The following is a 21,461-nucleotide window of genomic DNA, read 5'->3' as shown; positions in this document are numbered from 1 at the left end:
TGAGGTGCTAAAAATATTATCATATTATTAAAGGGGGCGTAGCTCAGATGGTAGAGCGCTCGCTTAGCATGCGAGAGGTACCGGGATCGATGCCCGGCGCCTCCAAAATATTTTTTGTATTTTAATTATTAAAAGAATTTAGCGTTCAATAATATTTTAATCCATTCACACATATATTTTTAATTCTAAAACATAAGTTTTTTAAAGTAAAAATTAAATTTATATTAATTAATTTTACATTTATTTATAAGATTTAAAAAAAACTTTCGCGAGCGCACTACCATTGCATTCTTTAAAAAAAAGTTAAAGTTTTTCAATAGAAAAGACACGATTTCTTTTATCCATAATCGACCGAAACTAGAACTGTTTGTCTTGCTTAATTTTGACGTACAAAATTTTATTATTGACAAGTGATAAAGAAGAAAGATTACACACAAGACAATTTATTGTTGATCTTTTAACATAATTGCATTAACTACCATTGAATAAAACAATGATTTATTTGGAATAATGTTTATGATACATTGAAAAATTTAATCATCAAAAATTTTCGCAATCTTATCCTTTCTCTTATCAAAAAAAAATATATATAATGTATATCAAATTTTAGAGAGAAATTACTTCATTTAAATTAATCTTTGCTCACAAACTTTCCCCTCAATTCTTATTAACTTGGAGTTGCTATAACTTGACACTTGCGTAAAAATAAAATTTTGCATTGTTACTTTTTTCGCGATTTATTATTTATTCTAAGAGAGAGAGAAATCTATTGTTTCATATAAATATATTATAATTATTATATCCAATTATTCTTTATATTATACACATTTTTCTTTAAATAATTAATAAGGAAACATTTTTTTTTCTCTGCCTAATAGATGATTATACATTGATTAGCCGTGTTTAAACTGTTAGGCACGAGCTCTCTGGACATGATTGTATCGTGCTGACATAGGAAGGCCCGTTGTGTTGAAATCGCATCGCGGCAGGTATAGCATTTAGACATTCTACCACGCTGGCCTAAGCTCGCTTAGCTCCTCTGGCTACCTTCTCGCCTAGCCTGTTCCCCGGTTGATTCTAAACCGTGATTTACCAACAACCGCCAGATAAACTGATGCTGGTTCACGTTCTACGTGCTACTCCTAATCCACCTTCTAATCCGTACACATAGCTAAAACGCTCGGCATATATCTGTGTATATGTGTATATGTATGTATATGTGCACGTATGTGTCACATCTTATGTGTTACTTATGTGTGCGTCTCAGAACTTCCTTCACACTCTCTGGTCCTAATCCTCGAGCACAGTTGCTAATCTGTCACGTTTATAAAGGATGTAATATGATTAAATCGTTCACCTTCATGTACTGAATATTTCATTTTTTTTTTTTTTTTTTTTTTTTTTCCAAAGTTTATTAAGCATTTAACTTATTTATCCATCTCAATATGCCAGTGACTAGTGGATTTGCCATCAGTCCTTTTGTTGGTATGTTTTCATCATGACCATACGATATTAATAGCGCTGTTTATTTTGAAAATAAAAATATAATTTTGATGTCTTCAAGCATTCTCAGGAAATTTGAAATTTTATTCTATCTCGAAATAAACTTATCGTTACAATAAACAAGTCAAATAGAAAATGCGAGGTCTGGACATAGAAATACGATGGAAATTTTATTATTCTGTTGACTTTCGTGGCAACATATATTGATATAATTTATATGAAAAGTTTATTTTCATTTATTAGTTCCTTGTGTATGCTTTCCATTAAATATAAATTAGAGATACGAAATGTGCCAAAAAATAATGATATACGCACTGAAAGTTGATAAACATTTGTACAGATTATAAGCAAGGTGAAAAGAGGAATAAGATTAACGATATTGGAAAAAATATGCAAGATTTTCAATGTATCTATATGCTTTGCATTTTAAATCTATAAATCTCGTCGAACTGGTTTTATCAATCATACTGACAGTAATGTAAAAGAAGGAGAAGTAAGAGAGAGAGAGAGAGAGAGAGAGAGAGAGAGAGAGAGAGAGAGAGAATCTATACGTGAATTATATTATTATGAATTGGCTTTACGCAACGAGGTTGTGCTCGCTGTCGCGATATTCGATTTGAGCAAAGTATACATGTCAACCCCGCGAAAGTTGACCCACTATCCCATAATAGGGTCAATGAAAGGAACACTCGGCATATATAGGCCTACCGTTCAACCCCTCGCGACTCGTGTTCTCCTGTTGCTCCGCATGTTTTTTCTTTGTTCAGCGCTTCAGTCAGTATTTACCAAGTATTATTGCGAACGTGCTTGTGACGCGTGCGAGAGACACGACATGCCGCATGAACGAGCGAAGTTGCGTCGAGCATATCCGTGTATATGTACACATGTGCATGAATCAGGTACGATAGGGGAGAGGAGAAGCTTGACACATCCTGCAACCCTAATAATGCGTGTGTGCATATGGTGACGTAATACGTCTGACACGCGCAGCGATGCGGCGAAAGTCTTAAGAACAATGTCATTTTTCAGCAAGTATACTGCTGCAAATCTTTCAGACAACAAACGTTACTCTCTCTCTCCCCCTCTCTCTCTGTAATTAATAAATAGTATTAATATAGTGTTATAAAATTAATATAGTATTATAAAAAAATCTCTCTTTTTCGTATATAAAATGAAACAATTACACATACGTAATCACTCATAATTATTATTAATTTTAATGAGTTCTTGTTACACATAAACGTGATCACATAAAAATTGATAATATAAGCTGTATGAGAGTTAACGAGCAAGTTTGACATAAGAGAGAGAGAGAATAATAAAGAAAATTATTTTATTTGAAATAATTTCATATCTGATTCTTATTCATTTAAATAACAATCAGTTTAATAACGCGGATATTGTATTTATCTTGTTCGTTTACAGGATCATTAGCTCTCAACCGACTTAACTTAAATCGTTCTTTCGGCTTTCATATACTGCTGCAAATCTTTCAGACAACAAACGCGTTATTCTCTCTCTCTTTCTGTAATTAATAAATAGTATTAATATAGTATTATAAAATTAATATAGTATTATAAAAAGATCTCTCTTTTTCGTATATAAAATGAAACAATTACACATACGTAATCACTCTCATAATTATTATTAATTTTAATGAGTTCTTGTTACACATAAACGTGATCACATAAAAATTGATAATACAAGCTGTATAAGACTTAACGAGCAAGTTTGACATAAGAGAGAGAGAATAATTAAAGAAAATTCTTTCATTTAAAATAATAATTTCACATCTGACTTATTCATTTAAAATTTAAATAATAATAATCAGTTTAATAACGCGGCTATTTTATTGTATTTATCCTGTTCTCTTATACATATATATACAGGATCATTAGCTCTCAGCAGACTTAACTTAAATCGTCCTTTCAGCTTTCATATACTGCTGCAAATCTTTCAAACAACAAACGTTACTCTTTCTCTATCTCTCCCTCTCTCTGTAATTAAAAAATAGTATTAATATAGTATTATAAAAAAGTCTCTTTTTTGTATATAAAATGAAACAATTATACATGCATAATCATTCTCATATTTATTATTAATGTTAATGAGTTCTTGTTTCACATAATGTGATCACATAAAAATTGATAACACACACAAGCTGTATAAGAATTAACGAGCAAGTTTGACATAAGAGAGAGAGAATAATTGAAGAAAATTTTTGCATTTAAAATAATTTCACATCTGACTTATTCATTTAAATAATAATAATCAGTTTAATAACGCGGCTATTTTATTGTATTTATCCTGTTCTCTTATACATATATATACAGGATCATTAGCTCTCAGCAGACTTAACTTAAATCGTCCTTTCGGCTTTCATATACTGCTGCAAATCTTTCAAACAACAAACGTTACTCTTTCTCTATCTCTCCCTCTCTCTGTAATTAAAAAATAGTATTAATATAGTATTATAAAAAAGTCTCTTTTTTGTATATAAAATGAAACAATTATACATGCATAATCATTCTCATATTTATTATTAATGTTAATGAGTTCTTGTTTCACATAACGTGATCACATAAAAATTGATAACACACACAAGCTGTATAAGAATTAACGAGCAAGTTTGACATAAGAGAGAGAGAATAATTGAAGAAAATTTTTGCATTTAAAATAATTTCACATCTGACTTATTCGTTTAATTAAGAATCAGTTTAATAACGCAAATGCGGTTATTGTATTTATCCTGTTTCCTCACAAGATCATTAGCTCTCAGCAGACTTAACTTAAATCGTTCTTTCGGCTTTCATATACTGCTGCAAATCTTTCAGACAACAAACGTTACTCTTTCTCTCTCTCCCTCTGTAATTAATAAATAGTATTGATATAGTATTATAAAAAAGTTTCTCTTTTTCATATAGTATAAAATGAAACAATTACACATGCATAATCACTCTTATAATTATTATTAATTTTAATGAGTTCTTGTTACACATAAACGTGATCACATAAAAATTGATAATATAAGCTGTATGAGAGTTAACGAGCAAGTTTGACATAAGAGAGAGAGAATAATTGAAGAAAATTCTTTCATTTGAAATAATTTTACATCTGACTTATTCATTTAAATAACAATCAGTTTGATAACGCACACGCGGCTATTGTATTTGTCCTGTTCCCTCACAAGATCATTAGCTCTCAGCAGACTTAATTTAAATCGTTCTTTCGGCTTTCATATACTGCTGCAAATCTTTCAGACAACAAACGAGTTATTCTCTCTCTCTCTCTCTTTCTGTAATTAATAAATGTATTAATATAGTATTATAAAAAAAGTCTCTCTTTTTCGTATACATATAAAATGAAACAATTACACATGCATAATCACTCTCATATTTATTATTAATGTTAATGAGTTCTTGTTACACATACGTGCGATCACATAAAAATTGATAATACAAATCATATAAGAGTTAACAAGCAAGTTTGACATGAGAGAGAGAATAATTGAAGAAAATTCTTTCATTTAAAATAAGTTCACGTCTGACTTATTCATTTAAATAACAATCACACAGTTTAATAACGCGCACGCGGCTATTGTATTTATCCTGTTCTCTTACAAGATCATTAGCTTTCATTTGCCGCCTGCGCGCGCAAAGCTTCTCGAGAATGCTCGTTGTTTATGCGTCCCGTGCACAGTTGGACCACAGTCAGGCTTCGGCCTCGGTCCAAAAAGGAGTAAAGGAGGAGTCAAAGGAGCAAGGCGGAGATCATGTTTCCCCGATAACCGATGTGCGCGCAGCAGTGCGTAAGGCTAAGTAGGTCGCGCGAGCGTGTCGAGCCTATGGGGAACCACGTGCGTGCATGCGCGCATATATGCGTGCGTGCTGCGTACGCGTCGCTATGGTGTGCACGATGCTCACTGGCGAGGGGAACTCTCGGGCCCTTTGAACACTCCCTATAGAGGCTGATACCTTGGTAAGGCCACGCATCGCCCCCCAGGCCCTTTATTCCTCGTTGTCCTTGTCCTTAAGACAAAGCATCCGCTTACAAATCCGAGAAGACGTGGTTATCTTTTTACTTATTTCATTGAGATTGCTCCATTTCTTCATTGATGTTCTCGTGGAGATGTCAAATAAGTATTCGCGCTTTAAAACGATCGTTTTTAGATGAATCATATGATGTTCATTAATAATTTTGTCTTGAATTGTCAAAAATAAGATAGAATTAAGATATGTTGTTATGAATACTTTCAGCACACATGTTCTCGTTGTGTGGAAATGACAATAGAAACTTTTCGTAATTTATTAATATACAGGCGATTGCCTATCAATTCGATAAATCATCATATAACTGAAAATAATATATTCCTAATATATGTAGGTATATTATATAGATATATAAAATCATACATATAAAATAACGTTAAATTTAACAAATATCACATGTCCCAAACGGTCCAGAAATTATTGTATTAATTTAACATAATACAGATATGTTAAAAGGTGACAGAAATACTGTGTTAATATTTTACCAAAATTAATACAAACTTCAAGTAAACTTAAAATAAATTTTGTCTAAAATTAACATAGTTTTAATGTAAAAATTAACTTAAAAAATGTTAATTTTATATTTTATCATCCCCACTTATATTATAAAATAAAATCAATATTTTTTTCTGTAAATTTTAATAGATAAATCTTGTCATTAATAATACGGAACATATTTATTGTGTGAAATTAAACATAGATGCACATTGTGTTATTTTAACACTTTTTCAATTGTTTTAATAATTTAACATTTGAGTTCAATTAACACAACAGTAATATGTTAAATTAATACATGAATGTGTTAAATATTTAATTAAAAATTTTAACGGGGACTGTTTTTAACAAGAAAACAAATTATTCAACTGTGTGTATATATATAAGTAGCTTTTTAATTTCCTATCAATTAATTTAGAATTATAACTATTATAATAAACTGATCACTTTTAGAATCTGAGTATCAATGAGAAAATTAATAAAATATTGATATGAAAAGTAAACATATATATTTATATAATCATAAAGTGAGAGAGAGGAGAGAGGTAGAGAGTGAGAGAGAGAGAGAGAACAAACGATATTGAAAAAATTAATGTTGTCTCTAGAACTTTAGATTATATTAGAAGAGAAATATGAAAAAAATAAGTATATTTAATTCTCTCCATGTAAATATTTCAATTATGTACACACACACACACACACACATCCTAAAAATCTCTTTGAATAAATTCCTAAATTTAAAATTGAGGCTGCATTCTATTTTTATAAAAGACCGAAATTTATTTTTTGCTGTTTTATCTTAATTCATGAAATACTCATCGCAAATATCGAAGCATAATACGTTCATTACGAAGAGAAATTGATAAATGATATGTTAAATTTCGCGTGACGGAGACTTTTCGCATGGATGAACAGGCTGCGATGTGCAAAAGACATTGCATAATTCCTTATGTAAATTACTGTTAAACGTCTCAATGCAACGAATGCGTAACGTTTCGCGAATAAACTGATAAATCACGTGGGAACTCTTATGCACTCGAACACATGTTAACCAGCTCACAAACACATTTATAAATCTTATAATATATATTACGTATGATCGTCTTTCTTGCGTTGGCCAAGTTCTTTATTAATATATATATGAATTCTCGCGCTGAATCTCTGAGAATCAATCATGAAAAGATCATCATTACCTACAATAGTACATAGCTAATTTTCTATGGTGATTATTATATAAATATACATTGAAAGAATTTTCTCTTAGAATTTACCCTGAAAATCATGGTAATCGTGGGACACAATATGATATGGAAAGAATTTTATGAGAATTTTTCTGATTAATATTTATCACAATAAAAATGATAATCTATCACACACACAATAAAATATAAAACATGTTTGATTAATTTTACTAAACTGCATAATAAAATTAATCAAACATGTTTTATATTTTATTGTAATAGATATTATTATTTTTATTGTGATAAATATTAATCAGAGAAATTCTCAAAATTCTTTCCATACCATATTGTCCCATGATTACCATGATTTTCAGGGTAAATTCTAAGAGAAAATTCTCTCTGTGCACACCAATATACCTATTTTTAAAAGAAAAGATAAAAAAAATTAAAAATAGAAATACGTCAAACTGCTGAATTTTTTTATTAACGCAAAAAAATAAAGAACGAGATGTCTTTCTTTCTCTCTCGCGAGTCGCGTTTCCGTTCAGTTTTGCGGGGACCCAGACATCGACGACGATACTCTACTCCCACGCCTCGATCTCCTGTGCGCTATGCGACCCTGGTAAAAATTCTCGTTCTCTATTGTTCCACCCTAATTAATGCCCCCACCTTCGCGTCCGAACACGAACGACATTGGCGAACGCTCCGCCTCTTATATATCCACCATGACGTGATCTCCCTGTATCTTCATACGGCCCTGCTACGTCGCGCTGTCACTTATCCAATATCTGTAAACAAAAAATGGTCAGTGTCGTCGGTGGGAGTAAGATGAATGACTCGCATCGGTGCGGTGCATCATTCGCGCGAAGGTGTATTGTGAATTTATTACAGGTGCCAGGAATTATATTTTAGCGTAACGCGAGATAAAGCTTGCGTATTCAGTCGATTAAACTTCTTGTCATTTAATGAACTTCGCTAATTCTTCGTTTGATTATCGAAAAATATAAAGATTAAATATTTATCAATCATCATCTTGACATCTACGTATCTTGTATATTTTTTTTCTAAAATTTCAATCAATTGCATTGTTCTACGATAATTTTATTATCATTTTTAAAAGCACATCACGTAGAAGTCTCGATTTTAATTTTAATAACAAATTCTTTGATTCTATTTAAAGTCCATTAAAGTGTACCTTGAACAAAGTAAGGAATTGCCAATAGTTTTTCATAAATGGTTAAAAATCCTTTATGCAATTTAACGAAATAAATGTCACGAAGAAATGAGATACGATTCTGATAGCGTGCTTAATTTAAAGTCAATTAGTTTTATCTTTGATATTTGTATCGCGAGTCGAAGGTTGGTTGTGAGTGTAATTAACTTGCAAATCGATGTCACGTAGGAATTCGCACGATATAGCTGGAAGTCGCGTTTTTTTAACACAAAATGTCGCGTCGTGTACCAGGTTACTATGTCGCGTCTCGAGTTCCGTTTACAAATGTAACGTGGCCGGCTTTTCGCCAATGCGCCTTCGTTGCAGCTTCTGTTTTCCTGTGTAATTGCAAACTGCCGCTTGTTTACAGCAAATTGTTGCAACTCTTCGCGCGGTGTAATGACAACTAAAAAAATATTTTAACGATTATGCATGAATGCGGTTCGCGCATATTTAATTTGTAATTTTGCAAAATATTCTCTTCTCTTCGTTGAAAATTATTTCGTCATTCTATATATTTTGCAGTGTGTAAATTTAATGGAAAAACTACAATGTTGCTATTTTACGAATATAGATAATATAGATATACTACGGATATAGATTGCAAGCCGTAAATTAATTTCAACACTTTGCAAGATATAAATTACACGCGATTTATCTGTCTAGCATCATAATTTCTTTCAACATATTTACAAATTTATTTTTGCATTTTTTTACAACGTGACAATTTGTTGCAACTATATTGCATACAGAGATACGTCATTAACGAAGCAAATAAATTATAATTATGAAATATCACGCAATAATCCTCTACTCCTCGCTCTCTCGCTCATTTTATTCGCTTTTAATGTGTAGAGAATATAAATAAAATAAATATAAATTTTATGAACAATATTATATTGTTACAATTAAGTGCAACATGTCATCATGTACATACAGATACATACCAACGAGCCAAGAACCAATGTTATCCTCCTACGCTCCTAATACTCGAGTGTCTCGTCTGTTCTAACCCATTTCTTCCCGAATGACTTCGATTCGCTCTGACGGGCTTTTCATCGACATAGGTCCCGTATCACGAATTCTGTCTACGTATATTCGCTGTTAAATCGTAGGACAAACTTGAGCCAATTCTCCCGACTTGGCGAATCATGAGAGAATCGACATAGACACCCGCAATGTTGATACTCTTCTAATATCGCGGTAACGAGCATAAGCCACCTCCTCGCTATCGTGAATCTTATTAATCTCCTTGCCTTAATTAAGTTCGTCATATTACACATCATATATCACAGTCTCAGATTCTCCCGCACATAGTAAGCTACATATTATTTCCGCAACGTTCGTGTAAAATCAGTATATAAATTCAAAGTAGAATAAGTAGTTTTTAACATACGCATTGTATAATTAATATACATATAATAGTTATATATTAATTAATGATACATTATTAAAACTTCCTTCTCATTTTGTTCGAGACATTCCGATATACAGTTACTCATGCAAGTATTCATGAACGATTCATTCAGGTGTTATAAATGTATTACTTTATAAATATATTATCATCTAAATTCATTTATTATGATGTTTCATTAATATAGATAAGGAAAATTATTTTTCTCTCTTACAAAAATTAAATGTTAAAGTCTATAAGAACATAGTAAATCAGTTATTGGGAACAAAATTATTAGGTGAATTATTAAGTGAATAAAATTATTTTATTCACTTACGTTCCCAATAACTGATTTATACTATATGTTCTTATAGATTATAATTAGATAATAATAAAATAATTTTATTCACTTATGTTCCCATAATAACCGATTTATTATATTCTTATAGACTTTAAAATGAATAAATTGAAATGATAATACATTTATAACGTAATACATTTATAACACCTGAATGAATCATTTATGAATATTTGCAGGAATAACTGTATATCGGAATGTCTCGAATAAAATGAGAAGAAAGTTTTAATAATGTATCATTAATTAATATGACTATTATATATTAATTATACAATGCGTATATTAAACGTATTTATAAGCGTATATTAAAAGCTATTTATTCAACTTTGAAAATATATATACTGATTTTACACGAACGTTGCGAAAATAGTATATATATATGTATATGTGTATATAAATATAAAATTTCACAGATATTGTTTCATATTAACGATCAGTATATGAAAAAGACAAGCTACGCTTGTTTGCAGAGCATACACAGAGAGAATTTTCTCTAGAATTTTACTAAACTGCATAGTAAAATTAATCAAACATATATTTCATATTTTATTGTAATAGATATTATTATTTTTATTGTGCTAAATATTAATTAGAGAAATTCTTTCCATATCATATTGTCCCACGATTACCATGATTTTCAGAATAAATTCTAAGAGAAAATTCTCTGTGTATATAGTATATCATATTTTTGATAGAATAGAGAGAGCATAAAAAAGTTAAACAATCTAATTATAGTTTCTTGATAGCTCGTTACATTCAATGCAATTATTTATACAATGATTTAATGGACGATGTAAACAGTTTCTCGCCGAGCAGTAGATCTAGCTCGAAGCACTTTTGCGGTTGCAAGGATACCGCGAACATCTGTCGAGCCTCGGGACGACCAGGGCAATGAGGGCAAACCCCTCTTGATGTCGATGACTGCGTTTCGGTTACCAACTGACTGCATCAAATGCACTACCCCCGCCGAGGGGCGGTGCTTGAAAATCACTCCCTGAGCCCTCGTGTTACCCTGCTACCGAACCGCCCTTGTTTTCCAATAAATACAAAGCATTTCCGCCGTGATCGGTGATCGGCGGAAAAGAAATTCGAACGCATCGGCTCTGCCTAGACTCTCTCCTCCATCCCTATATTCTCATTACTCTCCTCGAGAAGGGTATTTTATAATGTCGGGCGAAGACTACGGAAAACCGCGACGACTAAAACCTACCGTCGTCTGATGGCGGCCTATTCCGTTTCCGGTCGCGTTTCCACCGGGTCGCGCGGACTTAGCCTCCGTACAATTTATCGATCTCGTCGCTTGTCATTATCGCGGCAAAGCGGTCACGGAACGGGAAACGTCACCTCTAACTCCGTATGCCATCCCGTTCCACGCACCAATCGGGAATTCCTATTCCGATCCGATATTCACGGATCTGCGTTGATTTATTTACAGTTGACTTATTTACTGTCGAATCCGCCTTAATTCGTTCCGCATTGTCGATTCATCTTCGTTTGTTTTATCTCCGCCAAGAGCTGTCAAAACATTATCGCGAGTTTTAACATCATAGTAACTTCTATCTTAATGTAGGCATGAATATAAACGTCAGTCAATCATCAATCATGATTCTTTAATCATGATGAACTCAATATTCTTCCTTTCTCGTGCAATCGCAATTATGTGTCATAAAGAATTAGGATGAGAAACTATGCTATTTATAATCAAATTCTATTCATAATTGTTTTTTTTTTTCCTTTGACATTGTTTATATTATTGATTAAATATATCAATTTTAGAAGAATATTTCGATAAGAGTATTTCAGTTTCAATTGTCTTTCAATTTTTACATTTGCTTCACAAGTCAGATGATATATCGTTATCGATAAGTATATATAATTATTTACATTAATTATTTTACATTTTTACTTATTTTACATTCTGCGTTCCTGTTCATTAGTAAACCTCTTTATCGCGCGTCGATTTCGATTCCTCCCTAACTATATCTTCGCCTTTCCTCTTCATCTACTATATAACGTTCTCATGTGCATATTATGCACCAGAGCTTCTCGAGATGAATCATATCCATTCTACATATAAAATATCAAAGTAAATTGCATCTCATATACAATCCGAGTATAAATGAAAAAAATAGCACAGTTTCTATTTATCATGTACATCTAAAAATATTAAGCCTCAATTAAAGCAAAAAGATCTCTATAATCATCTAATAATTTAATGTCACGGAAAATAAGTCGAGACCTTCGTTGCATAAATACCGTACACGTGTTTTTCGCCACGTGGCATCGTGTTTATCTGTCAAGGTCGCGCGCGGTTAGCGGTAACGACACTAACGACCAATCAGCTTCCTCTCATTTCGTGCGCATCCGTTGCAGCGGATCAACGCGGTTGCGTCGCAGTGGGAACCTCCCGGTTGCACGCGCACACATCACGGTGTTACTAACCCCTTCGCCACGCCAAGTGCGCATTCGCGGTATTCGACATAGGGATGCACCTCCGTCGCGGGATGCTACCCTGACACGGTGGCGGGCACCGGCGACGCTTCGTCCGTCGGAAGGAGCCGCTAAAAACCTGGGACTCGCGATGCATCTTTTTCGCGACGCGACTTTCGGCCGATAAACGCCTGGAGACGGGGTCTGCGGCCTTGACGGCAGCTCGGAGCGAGCCACTTAAGCAGGCGACCATCTCACTACGGCCAGGGCCGTATAGCGCGCGAGGTGGTCGGTGGCGGGAAGCGTTCGAATTCCATAGGGTGGAAGAGAGTAACGACTCGGTCGGGGGCGGAGGAGGGACGGGGGAGTCGAGAACGAGGGGGACGACCGGGCGCGGGGGCGTAGCGATTTATGATGTCTTTTTACCGTCATCTCCGTTTTCCTTTTTTCGCCCCCGTTCTTTTTCCGCCCGCCCTTTTCTCCCCCTTCCGTCGCCACCCTGGTCCGCATATGTACACCGATTCATTCCTCCTCCCCCGTTCTCCCCACCGCTGACCTATCCCCCTTCTCTACTGGGTTATCGATCTCCGCCAATGATGCCTGACGGCGCCAGCGCGCCGCCTCGTCGGCTTCTCGTCGCCCTCGTTGCTACGTATATGTATGTATGTATGTATGTATATACATGTATCCATGTGCATCAACATGTACGATGAATGCAACTGCGTGAAAGCACGTCCGATGGGGAACGGTAGCGAACTGATACGCGCGCGCGTACACACGAGGGATAGTTGTGATCCTCCCCCTTTTTTAGGAGGACAGCGATGCAACGTGGTTGTACGGCATTGATATCGTTATGATAAGAATAGCTCTCTTTTCGTATCTTTTCGTCTTCCATAAATAAAATATTACCGCGATAGCTAGTGCAATTTTTTAGAACATAAAAAATGTATATATAACAATAGAGATTTGTCCAATTAATATATCTCATCGTTGTATTTTTTGGTGACAACGATGCAACGGGGGTACGGCATCGATATCGTTATGATAAAAATAGCTCTCTTTTCGTATCTTTTCGTCTTTCATAAAATGTTACAGCTAGCTAGCTAGTGCAAATTTTTAGAACATAAAAAATGTATATATGTAACAGTAGAGATTTGTCCAATTGATAGATCTCGTATTTTTGTGAAGTACGTGGTACGTCAAAGATATGCAGTTAATTTTTATTTAGTTTTCATGTTATTATTTACATATAATATGTATTTTTCATTGTATATATTTAACATATCTTGCCAAGATTCTGATGGAGAAGTTATCTAGAATATAAATAGCAATATTACACCCACACACATATAGTGATTTTATATATATGTATCATGTTTATTCATCCTTTGTTATTTTAGATCTAATTTCGAATATTCTTTTCTTGTCTCACTCTTTTACGATTAAGCGAGCCACTGATATAATATATGCAATTCACAGAGAGAATTTTCTCTTAAAATTTATTCTAAAAACAAAATAAATTTTCGTTATGTAATGATATAATGATAAAGAGTTGTTCTTGAAACTGGAAATAAAAGATAATAGATTCAGTCAGTTTATTAAACTTCTACTTTCAATATAAATTTTATAAGCAAACAAATGTGTTTTCGATTCTGATAATATGTCAATCATAATAAACAAAACATTTTTACGATTAAGCGATCCACTGATATAATATATGCAATTCTGCACACAGAGAATTTTCTCTTAGAATTTACTGTGAAAATCATGGTAATTGTGAGACAATATGGAATGGGAAGAATTTTATGAGAATTTCTCTAATTAATATTTATTACTATAAAAATAATATCTTTTACAATAAAATTTAAAATATGTTTAATTAATTTTACTATACAGTTTAGTAAAATTAATTAAACATATTTTATATTTTATTGTGATAGGTATTATTTTTTTATTGTGATAAATATAAAAAAAGAGAAATTCTCATAAAATTCTTTCCATACCATATTGTCGCACGATTAGTATGATTTTCAGGGTAAATTCTAAAAGAAAATTCTCTTCGTATGCAGTAAAGATTTGTGCCAAATAATATATCTCGTTGTATTTTTTGATGACAACGATGCAACGTGGCATCGATATCATTACGATAAGAATAACTCTCTTTTTGTATCTTTTTTCGTCTTCCATAAAATGTTACGACGATAGCTAGTGCAAATTTTTAGAACATAAAACATGTACATATAACAATAGAGATTTGTCCAATTGATATATCTCGTTGTTTTTTGTAAAATACATGGTACGTCAAAAGTATGCAATTAATCTTTATTTATTTTTCATGTTATTATTTATGTATAATATATATTTTTCAATGTGTAGATTTAACATGTCTTGCCAAGATTTTGATGGAAAAGTTATCTAGAATATAAATAGCAATATATTACACCCACACATATAGTGATTTGATATGTATCATGTTTATTCATTCTTTGTTATTTCAGATCTAATTTCGAATGTTCTTTTCTTGTCTCACTTTTGCGACTAATTGTAAGCGATCCACTGATATAATATATGCAATTCATATATACGTTTTATTTATTATGATTGACATATTATCACAATCGAAAAGATATTCGTGTGCTTATAAAATTTATATTGAAACTAGAAGTTTAAGCAGAATCTATTATTTTTTATTTAATTCCAGTTTCAAGAACAACTCAAATTTATCATTATATAATAAAAATTTATTAAATCTTTCATATGCATAGCCTTATCTCAATCATCTTATTTATCAGGGAACTTGATAGATTTTTACATTCTTCATTATAAATTAATACTCTCTCTTTTACTGTTCCATATTTTTATAAGTTCTTAAACTTCTCGTCGCGATTCACTATGTGAAATAATTGATAGAATCACCCTCAACACTAACTCCCTTTCTACTACCCTGTTGCAAAAAGCCTCGAGCCATCCCAAATCGAAGCCATATCAACCGCCTCCGAAGATGAATCCCTGATAGTTAAGCAAAGGGGATGCTTAACCGGCTTTTCGACTTTTCGTCTTTTTCAACGTCCAACTTTCTCGATCGCATGAATCGCTAGTCCGACATTCCTCGCTTCGTTCCTCGACGACGAGCCTCATAAATTTGACGAGTCGATGACACACGCGATCTGATACACCGATGACAGAATAGAAACGTCTCGCGGTACTAACGAAAAACATTTTCAAGATTACTGAAAGATAAAGTAATAATTATTTTACTGAGGTAACAGAGAAAGTAGAAGTAGATAATCGAACAAAGGAACAAACTAACACAACTACGAGAGATGCAAATATCATAAATCGTCCAACTACTTCTATCATGTAATCCTGATCAGCAGATACTGAAGATCATCTCGAGACGTCGTACAACTAGTTCGCAGATTCATAGCATCTCAGCGAGCGGCTTTATGTACGCTTTTTGAAAGATAAATAGATAGTTTCTCCTAGAAAGATAATTTTTATATCAATATATCAAGAATAATAATTATATAAAAACAACTTAATTAGAAAAATGAATTATATTTCGATTGCATTAACTAAATTTATTAAAAATAATAGATTAAATATATATGTATATATATATATATATACATATATATATGTATATATATATATATATACATATATATATGTATATATATATACATATATATATATATATATATATATATATAATGAAATATAATATAAAATGTTTATAAAAGATTGAAAACACTTAAATGTTATATTTTATCGATTTTTATATTTTTTATTTGTATTTATAAATGATATTTATTTTTATATTTGCATGATTACATTTAGCATAATTATTTAAAATCAATTTTAAATTAATTTAAAATAATTTTTACACATAACATTTCTGTAATGTTCTTATTTAAATAAAATCAATAATTACAATATCTAGCTCCAAACATAGATAAGAACATGAATTATTATATTGTTGATATATTAATATAATATTATGTAGAATCACGTTTCTCTTTTTCTATAAACTTTATGTTAAAACAAACGTGTTCTCATGAAGTCATATAGGAATCATATATGCATCCATTTATCATTAGCATCATCGGCGTCATATACTTTTGCGTTTATAATTACATCAAAATTCTACCATCAATCTATCATCAGACTTTATCTCGACCGAATGCAAGCTTAATGCAGATGCAGTCGACGCTGGTCTGTCGCAATGTATTCTAATTGATTTCTACTGTCAAACTGATGGCATACTGCTGACAGCACTGCTAACATTTTGGTTACTAGGAGACTAGCGATGAATGAAAGGAAGAGATCTGGTCTGCGAGCTGCAACTAACTGGTCCACAGGCACAAGATGAAATCACGACCAGTTCTTACAGATTATGCGAGCCTGTTCAATAGATGCTAAAGATCATCTCGAGGAACAGTTCGGTCTCGTAGCATCTCGATCATCTCTCTTCCTGCACGTCATTCAATATTGGACACACGATTCATACAATGAGATATCTATACCAATATGAGATAACAAAAAGCAAAATTATCCGAAAGATACATTAAATACCTAAAGATGCTGCGATCCTCGATAATAATTCTTATTTAGAAACTCAATATGCATAAATATTTATTATACATGTATATTTGCATATGTATTACTACATAATAATTAAATATTAGATAATTTATGAATATACATCGTTTATAATTAACGAATTTGTCAGTGATATAATCAGTAGTTTCACGGAGTACATGTATCTTTTATCATCAAAGATTATTAGATTAATTATCAATTTATTCGTTTATTTACGTGAGATTTTTATTTAAAAAATGCAATCTTGCAAGTGTAATAATTTCACTCTCGCGATGACATATAGCGTCAAGCGTTGGTCTAAGTAAATCGATATGAAAATACGTATTCGCGACGAATATGTATTCGAGATATAAGCCACGGCCATCGCGCCGGCTATGAAACCCCTTCGACTCTTCATCTTGCTACCAGCCGGATCGGCTAGGAGCACGAAAGTGAGTGGTGAACAAATGGTAGATCGACAGCGGCAACGTGGTACCAACTAAGAAGGCGAATCGCCTCGGCCTCGTCAAGTTCACCCTCCGTAATATCTGGTAAAAAAAAACTTGCCTTCTCGCCATGCGCTTTCGCGGCATCGATTCGCTGTATATCTCTCTAGGTATATCTCTCTTTCGTTCCTTGAGGCCGCCTTGCCCCGCTGTTCGAGAGTAACCGGAGATTCATGATAGCCTGGTATTCTCGGGACAGTAAAGCGAGTGGCGAACCAATAGTCGCGAGCAAAGGCGAGACAAGAGAAGCATTCACGAAATTAAATTTGTAGCAGCAAAGGTTAAACGCGGCGCGTGATACAGAATTATTATTTATACATAATATTATTTATATTTTTAAGTAATTTTGTCACATGAAAGCAGAGAGCGAAATATTAATGATGTGATAACTTTATAAATGTTACAAATATTCGTATTTTTCTCGTATCGCGCGTAGAATAATTGTGATCTAAGACACATGAATATAATGCAAAATAATCTTATGTTTATTATTCTCTTTCTTTTTATAAGAAATTGATGTGCAACATAATGGTTAAAAAATATTTTATTACTTATTCTTATAAAATTGTTATAAATTTATCACATTTACATGACAGAGAAAAAAGAGAGAAGCAATTACTTTAAATATTTACAAAATATTTATTGCTAATTGCTCAGCATTGCCACATTTGTTGTTTATATGCTATTATTTTTTACGCAGCTTGAAATAAAAATATTGTAGAATAAAGTGATACATATAAAGAGTGGATGACCATCGTTATTTATAAAGTTGACATAATTATATACAAGCAAATTGTGAGATGTTTGGAATAACCCAATGTCTGAATTAATAATTCAATAATCTATGAAAAAGAATAATTATCTTCTATATTATTTTTAACAGTTTTAATATAAATGGCATAGAAACATATTAAGTTAAAGCATTTGTTTTTTTTTTTCGTCTGATGAGAAAAGAAACAATACGATATTTTATTATAAGTTGACATCCTTTTTTTTCTCATATGGCTATAAATCTATTATAACAAAAATATTTTATCTTACATTTAAAATAATTTTATTAACGACATGCGTTCTACATGCTATTTCGTTGCACATAACACAATGGAATTTCTTTTCTCCGAATGACACGTCTTCCTCAACTAGAATAAATTAAGAGGCTAAGGAGATATTCGTAAACATCGAATTAAGTAATGAGAGGAATAAGCAATGTAACCTTTACAGCATGCGGGAAAATTATAGAGAAAATTACCAAGCTGAAAATTGTAAGGTTACATTGGAGTAAAACTTTCCTACTGCACGCTCCTACTTCCCTAGTAATATATTTAATATTACTTGATGTTTACGTTAAATTATTAAATTAAACAATACGCTGACCTAGTTACGGCACATTAATGATAAAATACGCGAAAGTATATACATGATCTCTCACTCGAATTATATTCGATCCCTTCTTCGCATTCATTTACAAAATTGATTTCTTATCACGAATACAATGATACGCGATATGCATCTTTTCGCGGAAAGATCAATTCGATGAGAAAAAAGAAAATGAGAAAAGGAAAAAATAAACAAGAGCGAATTTGATTGATTTGGCATATATAGCTTGTATTACTTGTAAGATGACGGTGAAGGTTCAATACATATGTAACGATCAAAACGTGCGTTTCGGGACGTTTAAACTCCAAGTTCGATATGCTTTCCTGGTACGCAAGCACCACTTAGCACACCCTCTGGATTCCCATAGGACGTAGACTATATGTAACAGAAATCAAGCTAGTTCCGGTCAACAAAATTAATTCGCACGAGTCGCGTTGCATCGTTCATTAATCCATCGCATAAAGTATCATAGGTCTATAGAAATTTTAAGAACTTATGTACCATCGTTATGTCACTTGAATGAATATTCTGATTTGCCAGACAAGTTTATAATGATATTTTATCTTATATTTTATTTGAATTTTTCTCCGAATGAACTAATTTTATTGCTGCTCGAAGTTTGAACTTTTATTATATAGATAATCTTTGATAAGATATTTATAAGACAAGAATATTTATCGTTCTGTTTTAATTTGTACCTATTATTTATTTTGCCTGTATTTCTTGTACCATTATGTGTGCATTATATGTATATATTTGTTAACTATAGATATATTTACATTTAATACGTATTTAAATTATATATACATAATTTATATATAGTGCAGTTTTGTTGGAATGGTACATTACAAAACAGTATATTGAATTATTATATTGATATTATTTATAAGTAGATCATCGTTAAACAGTTACGATTTATTTCTCTATAAAAAAATATTAAATTTATATTTTCTTTTTAGGATAATTTTTTACCACATACACAGATGCATACATATTCATATATATATATATATATATATACACATTTTTTAAATAACTTAAATAATCTTTAAATGGATTCACTATTCACAGAATTATAAAATGCTTGAAAAATATATATTAAAATTATTTATTTTTGACAATTTATTTGTATATGTGGGGACAAAACTTTTAATAATTATTTTTTCAACAATTAAATCTAATTTATTGTCGTATTGTCGCATATGCTTAATAAAATATTTGCGGATTATTTATCATTATCTTTTGATAAATAAAAATTTTTTAATCTATTTTTCAACAAATTTATTAACTAAATACAATTTATAATTATCGATTATGTTATAATTAATTTATTCGTACAATTATCTTGATATTTATATAAAATATGCATTTATATTTCGCACAAATCAATGTTAGACAAAAATTATATATGTATATAATATATATACATGTATATTTATATATATTTATTTAATTTATTTATAATTACATAGTCAACTACAAATCAGCACTTATTAGTCAAACTCTTAACAAGGGGGGCGTAGCTCAGATGGTAGAGCGCTCGCTTAGCATGCGAGAGGTACCGGGATCGATACCCGGCGCCTCCAAATTTCTCTTTTGCATACAATTTAAACAAACATTTTAACTATTTTGTACTCTACGGGTGCCATCCATGTTACACCTATGTCATATGTTTGTTTCAATGTCTTTATTATTTATCTGTACAGTTGATGAATGTTTAAATCCTCTTTTGTGAAAAAACCTATATATTCCATTATATTTTTAGTTTTTTGCTATATTTATTTTTTATTTTATATAAATATCAATTCCAAATAAACTTCGTTTATTAGAATTATTTTGGAGACTTGGTTAACAATTAACGAATTCAATCAATCTATTTTTTCTATATATTATCAATGCACCTTGTAATTGATATGTATGTATAATATATTTCTCTCGTGCTATTTTTTGTCAAAAAAGTAAGAAAATTTGTCTGACGCAGAATTAACGAGAGCCGATACCAGCCAATTGTCAAAGCCAGAATACAACTATAATGGCGCCAAAAGATCGTATTGCCCTTTGAATGCTTATATCGAAAATCAACCGGTTAATCGATATGATAGTTCTCTCCGATTGAGACAATTGAGATCTGAGATGGTTCGTGTAACAGCAGTTCAAGGACCAGCACTTGATGGCTACATCGTTACTTCGGATGACGAGCATCAAGTGAGTTCTATCCTGCCGTAATTAAATTAACTAATTATAATTTATCTATCCAGCGGTCTGTTCATATACATAACTTAGAAATTGGTGCCTCACATTCATATTAGTAGAATTAATCATATTAATCTCAATTAGTTGTAGAGAAGCATAGAATACGAGATAACAATTATCAC

General features: G+C 31.9%; 1 protein-coding gene and 2 non-coding genes across 9 annotated transcripts in view; all 3 read left to right on the top strand.

Moving 5' to 3' along the window:
- Positions 1-21,461, top strand: part of LOC145936682 (xaa-Pro aminopeptidase 1) — a 38,112-nt gene that overhangs the window by 12,311 nt on the left and 4,340 nt on the right. For 6 of the 7 annotated variants that reach the window (XM_083039118.1, XM_083039119.1, XM_083039121.1 and 3 more), the window contains one exon: positions 21,068-21,291. In XM_083039118.1, the coding sequence (XP_082895244.1) occupies positions 21,068-21,291 (224 nt within the window). Of the gene's footprint in view, positions 1-906; positions 990-21,067; positions 21,292-21,461 lie in introns of those variants that run through there. The other variant, XM_083039124.1, reaches the window with a different exon arrangement.
- Positions 33-105, top strand: Trnaa-agc (transfer RNA alanine (anticodon AGC)). Its single transcript has one exon. It is a non-coding gene; the product is annotated as a tRNA-Ala (tRNA).
- Trnaa-agc (transfer RNA alanine (anticodon AGC)) lies at positions 20,600-20,672 on the top strand. Its single transcript has one exon. It is a non-coding gene; the product is annotated as a tRNA-Ala (tRNA).

Source organism: Prenolepis imparis, unplaced genomic scaffold (assembly GCF_030444845.1).
Source record: "Prenolepis imparis isolate NDT839.2.m4 unplaced genomic scaffold, iyPreImpa1.0 SCAF_5, whole genome shotgun sequence".
Taxonomy (NCBI): domain Eukaryota; kingdom Metazoa; phylum Arthropoda; class Insecta; order Hymenoptera; family Formicidae; genus Prenolepis; species Prenolepis imparis.
The sequence above is the reverse complement of the archived record's forward strand: the minus strand, read 5'-3'. Positions and strand labels throughout refer to the sequence as shown.